The sequence below is a fragment of the Neovison vison genome, chromosome 6 (genome assembly GCF_020171115.1).
Source record: "Neovison vison isolate M4711 chromosome 6, ASM_NN_V1, whole genome shotgun sequence".
Classification (NCBI taxonomy): Eukaryota; Metazoa; Chordata; class Mammalia; order Carnivora; family Mustelidae; genus Neogale; species Neogale vison.
Window position 1 is genome coordinate 223290956 of NC_058096.1, and position 5156 is coordinate 223296111.

The 5156-nt window shown below is 66.6% G+C and overlaps 1 protein-coding gene across 1 annotated transcript; it reads left to right on the forward strand.

Moving 5' to 3' along the window:
* Nucleotides 1-941: 941 nt before the first annotated feature.
* MKNK2 (MAPK interacting serine/threonine kinase 2) lies at nt 942-4737 on the forward strand. Its single transcript, XM_044254646.1, has 4 exons — nt 942-1201; nt 1404-1568; nt 2317-2360; nt 2594-4737. The coding sequence occupies exons 1-4, from the start codon at nt 1025-1027 to the stop codon at nt 2832-2834; spliced, it is 627 nt and encodes a 208-aa protein (XP_044110581.1). The 5' UTR covers nt 942-1024; the 3' UTR covers nt 2835-4737.
* Nucleotides 4738-5156: the final 419 nt, after the last annotated feature.

Genomic DNA, 5156 nt, shown 5'->3' on the forward strand with positions numbered 1-5156 from the left:
TTGGGGGACAGTAAAAAACCGCCTGTCCTGGCTACCCCCACCCTTTGGGCTCTTTCTTAGTTCTGGGCCCCTGCTCTCTGAAACGTTCCTTTGCAGGACTGAGGGAAGGTCTTTCATAGATCTCAGCCCCCATCCCAGTGGTTCCCTTTCTCGGCCAACTACAGGGCAACCCACTGGGGGGCTCCCTGGAGGAGGCAGCTGGGGCTCAAAGCCTTTTGGGGTGCACCAGCAGGACAGCCAGATCCAGAATCAGGGAGAGGCACCAGGGGGTCATGGCAGCTTGTAGGATCAATCAAGACAGAGCCACAGCACGTTCTGGGATTGGAAAGCTGCAACAGAGAGCCATGTATGTTCTAGGAAAGGGAAGTCGCCCCAAGGAGTCAGCGGATCCCAAGCCCTGGCCGGCTTCCTAGGGGTATTGCCACAGCGCAGAGCGCGGCTCCAGCTCGGCGCCAGAGACCCACGGGCCTCCCAGGGCCGCAGAAAGCCCCTCCACCACCCACACCGCTGCCGGCAACGGTCCGCAACCCTCCCGGATCCTTCCCCCAAGCCCCGCGCACCTCACCGCGCAGGCGCGCGGACACCCCTCACGGCCCGAGTGCGCAGCCGCCCTTGGCCCGAAGGGCCCTCCAGCCCCGCCCCCGCTGAGCGCGTGTGGGAGGGGCGGGCGGGGGCGGGGTATGCGTGTGGGGCGGGGCGAGCCTGAAGCTGGGGCTTTTTGCCTAGCAACAGCCGCTGATTGGCCCCGCGGAAGAGGGTGGGGCGGGGCTGGCTCCCGGCTGCTGATTGGGTGGTGGGGCGGGGCGAGCACCTGCCACCTGTTGATTGGGTGGAGGGGCGGGGTGGGCGTCTTAGCCCGCCTCTGATTGGCCAGGCCGAGGGCAGGCGGGGCGTTGGGCGCCGCGGCCCGGTGACCCTGCGGCGGGGCCCTCACGTGACGCCGGGAAGTCCCGGCCCGCGCCGCCCATCCCCCTCGCGGGCTCCTGACGCCCGGTCCCGCCCGCAGTGCGGCTCGGCGGAGTACATGGCCCCCGAGGTGGTGGAGGCCTTCAGTGAGGAAGCCAGCATCTACGACAAGCGCTGCGACCTCTGGAGCCTGGGGGTCATCCTCTACATCCTGCTCAGCGGCTACCCGCCCTTCGTGGGCCACTGCGGCAGCGACTGCGGCTGGGACCGCGGCGAGGCCTGCCCAGCCTGCCAGGTGCGCGGGGGCCCCGCAGCCGCCCCGTGCGCCCCCTGCGCCCCGCGGGGGCCCCACACCCGCTGCACCCCTGGGCGTGTCCGGATCGTGGGTCAGGCCGTCTGGTGTCCGCGGGCCCCTGGCAGAGCTCGCCACTAAGCCGGCGAGCCCAACTCCGGGTCCCGGCAGCTGACCCTTCGCTCCCTTGCCCCCTGCCCCGCAGAACATGCTGTTTGAGAGCATCCAGGAGGGCAAGTACGAGTTTCCCGAGAAGGACTGGGCCCACATCTCCTTCGCTGCCAAAGACCTCATCTCAAAGCTGCTTGTCCGCGACGCCAAGCAGAGGCTGAGCGCCGCCCAGGTTCTGCAGCACCCTTGGGTGCAGGGGGTGAGTGAGCCCCACGGGGGCCTCCTGTTCCACACGGCCTCTGGGGGCCTGGGGAGTGACTTGGGGTGGGTGTCCGAGAGCCTTGGGGAGCCGCAGCGGCTCCTGCCCACCACGTCGGTCTGGGGCTCTGTCCGTCGGTGGGGCCGGGCACAGCAGGGAGATGGAGCAGTTGCTGCCAGCCAGGGCGTGGGATTGCCGGTGCCGCTTGGTGAAATGCTGGGCCTTGTGCCCCAGAAGCACCAGTGCCCCTTCTGGCCTGGCCCACCTGCCCGGAGCAGCAAGCCAAGGTCATCCAGGGGTCGGGCAGGCCCCAGGCCTCTGGCAGAGCCTGCCAGTCCCCAGCTCAGCTCCCTGTCCCCACCCAGCTGGGGAGAGCCTGCTGGTTTTCTGGCCCGCAGTCAGTCAGCCTGGCAGCCAGTCCGGGACAAGGAGGGCACAAGGGCAAGGGTCTTAACCAGAAATAGAAGTTGCACTGGGACTCCTCAGGGAGCCAAGCCTGGGGCTCTCATCTCAGGGCTAGCCAGTGGAGAGGCACCCGTGCCCTTTTGGGATGTCAGGAGACCCAGCAGTGGACACGGGAGGGGGTGGGAGCCAGTCCCGCGGGCCACTGCTGGACTTCGCCCCCTCCCGCTCTCCTTGGCCTGGCTCGGTTCCCGCAGGTGCGCCCCTTGACCCCTGGCCCCAGCCAGCTGGGCGCAGGGGTGCCACTGGGCGCTGCTCCTGAGCCCCGGCCGTCCTGTCCCCACAGTGCGCTCCGGAGAACACTCTGCCCACACCCATGGTCCTGCAGAGGTGAGGCTGCAGGGGGGTCCCGAGAGGGGGCACTGAGTGGGGGGTGGTTAAGGTTGGGCGTTCAAGAACGACAGGAAGTTCTCTGTCAGTGGGTGGGCTGGGCAGCCGGCTGAGTGCGATGGAGCCCCAGTGGGAGGCTGCAGCCCCTCCCCCAGGGTACTGCCCAGGGGATTGGGGCCTGCCTGGCAGGCCCCCGCCGACCTCTGCGACCGTCCCCCCCCCCCCCCCCCCAGGAACAGCTGTGCCAAAGAGCTCACGTCGTTTGCCGCCGAGGCCATCGCGGTGAACCGGCAGCTGGCCCAGCGCGAGGAGGACGCGGCGGCGGCGGAGGAGGGGCAGGGCCCGCCCGTGCTCATCCGCGCGGTCTCCCGCTGCCTGCAGCTGTCCCCGCCCGCGCAGAGCAAGCTGGCCCAGCGGCGGCAGCGCGCCAGCCTGTCCGCGGCCCCCGTGGTCCTGGTGGGAGACCACGCGTGACCCCTCGCCCTGTACATAGGTCACTCGCGCCCCTCCCCCCACCACCCCATCAAATCTGAAGAGGTTTTTTAAGCTGTTTCCAGCCGGTGACCCGCAGGCTGCCCTCCCCTGGCTGGGCTCCGAGGCGCTGAGCTCAGTCGGGGGTCTTTTTCTATGAGGTTTTTGCTGTTGGGTTTTTTTCTCCTTTTTTCTGCCCCACCCCCATGTCTCCCCCCTTTAAAGGTGTTAAAAGCAAAGCAGGCGCCCAGGAGAGGAGAGGGGAGGCCGCGTGTGGCTGGGCTTGCTGGTCCCTGCTGCCCGGCCCGGAGGCTCGCCCGTACTGTGAAAGGTCCCCGCCCGCCCGCCCTGCCACGACTCAGGAGAGGAGGGCGACCGTCGTCTTCCAGAGCTGGGGGCCCAGGAACGCGCCCCTCCCCAGCCCGCACAGTATTTCAGGGACGGGCCCGCCCCACACCTCCCCCCAGTGACCCAGCAGCCCCTTACCCCTCACCCCAGAGACAGCCTGGCGGCTGGTGGGACGGGGTTTCTCAGGTCTCCCTTGTGGCGGGAGGGGGCCTGGGTGCGGGCAGGTGGGCTCCACGGCTGCCCACTGTACCCACCCCCCGCCTCGGACTGACAATCGGGGCTCTCAAACCTTGACCTTAAGCTGCAGCCGACCCCGGGTGGGGGGTGCACCCGCTGCCCCCACAGGATGGCGGTGCCGGAGGAAGTGGGAGGGGCTGGACAGGCGCCCGTCAGCCAACGTGGGGGTTCCAGAGACCCCCACCCTGGGCACCCGAGTGCCCCTTCTCAGGGCTCAGTCTGACCACGGCCATGTCCCGCCCCTTGTCGCCCTTGGGGTCTGGTGTGGAAGCTCTATCAGCCCCCTTCCTCCGCAGAGCCAGGGCCCGCCCAGGGGTCCTGCTGAAGCTCCTTCACCCCCAAGGGCAGCGTTTCAACCCGCCCACCTTCAGGAAAATGGCCGCTGCTGCCAAGGCATCCTCCGGGGCACCAGGAATCACTGTGCCCGCCTCTGCCCACCTTGGCGCTGGGCTCACACGTCGGGCCTGCCAGGCCTGGGGAGACCGATGCCCCTCCTCATCCTCGGGAAACACTATGCAATACAGGCTCTCCTTCTCAGCTGCCCGCCGGGGAGGGCCCCCCGCGGTCCCCAGCCCGGGCAGCCTGGCCCGGCGTCTGGCCTGGTCTCCACAGTGGCCCAGGGCCTGGAAAGCCCTCTGGCTTCTAGTTTGTCCTGTTCTGTTAATTTTTCAAAGACATCAGTTGACTTCCTTCCCTGTTCTCGAATACTTGAATGTTGGGGGGTCTTGTGGGTGGGGGGGCCCAGATGCCGTTTCTGTGGCAGTCTCCCGTGGCTGGTGGGGACTGCCGCCCCTCCGGCCCCCCGCCCGCCCGGATCTGTGGACTGGCCTTTCCAAAGACCTCGGGGCGTGGGAGGCCGCCCCACCCCGTTTCTTGCCCACCGGTGATCCTACATTTTGCAACTGGGGATTCTGCCTTTTTGTAAAAAAACAAACAGGCCCCCGCCCCCCACAGGCGCCTTGGCCGTTTTTCTCTAGAAAGCCGAGCCGTAAGGAGCTTTGTTCCTTCTTCCAAAGGTGGGACAGCCACTTCTGCCTGCCACACGTCACAGGGACCGTGGGAGCTGAGGGGCTGTCAGAACCGTTACTGTGAATGCGCCTGGCCCCCAGGCCGCCCCACGCCGGGGGAGGGGAATGGCCACGTTCAACGTTAAGATGTGTAAAAAGACAAAAAAAAAGTTTTTTTAAAAGTGGGGGGAACACACCCAAGCACTTTAAGCGCCGCACCAGGTGAACTGATGGAGCGTGTCTTCCGGACACCGACTGTCAATGCCGGAATTTTGTATTGTTTTGTAAGGATTTAATAAAAGTCATAAAACTTGTCTGTCCTGTTTTGTAACAAGTGGCCTCCAACCATTTCTCACCCCTGGTGAGGCTGTGAGTCTGGGGCGGGGGGAGGGGGGGGCCTGCTGGTCCCGGGTAGCCCAGCCTTGGACCCTGGCCCTCACCTCCCACATCCCCCCACCAGGCTGCTGCCGATCTGAGCTTGGGGAGGAGGAAGGGAGCGCTTCTGGCAGTGCCACTGACTTGGAAGGCCCCAACCCAACAAAAAGTTGGGTCTTGAAAAAAGTCCTACAAACCTGCCCAGATTGTTGTTCCGTGCAGGCCTCTGTGCTGGATAGCCCAGGGCTGACTTCGCATCCTGGCGGGGAAGGAGCGGATCAGGGAGGGCTTCCTGGAGGCGGGAGCCAGTGGGGTGGGGGAGGGGCAGTGACGTCTGGCCCCTGAGAGTGTCAACAGC

Bases quoted from the DNA above. Each gene is read 5' to 3' on its own strand.
- MKNK2 (XM_044254646.1), top strand. From the start codon at position 1,025: ATGGCCCCCGAGGTGGTGGAGGCCTTCAGTGAGGAAGCCAGCATCTAC. The intron at 1,202-1,403 runs GTGCGCGGGGGC...CCTGCCCCGCAG, and splicing joins AGGCCTGCCCAGCCTGCCAG to AACATGCTGTTTGAGAGCAT. The intron at 2,361-2,593 runs GTGAGGCTGCAG...CCCCCCCCCCAG, and splicing joins ACACCCATGGTCCTGCAGAG to GAACAGCTGTGCCAAAGAGC.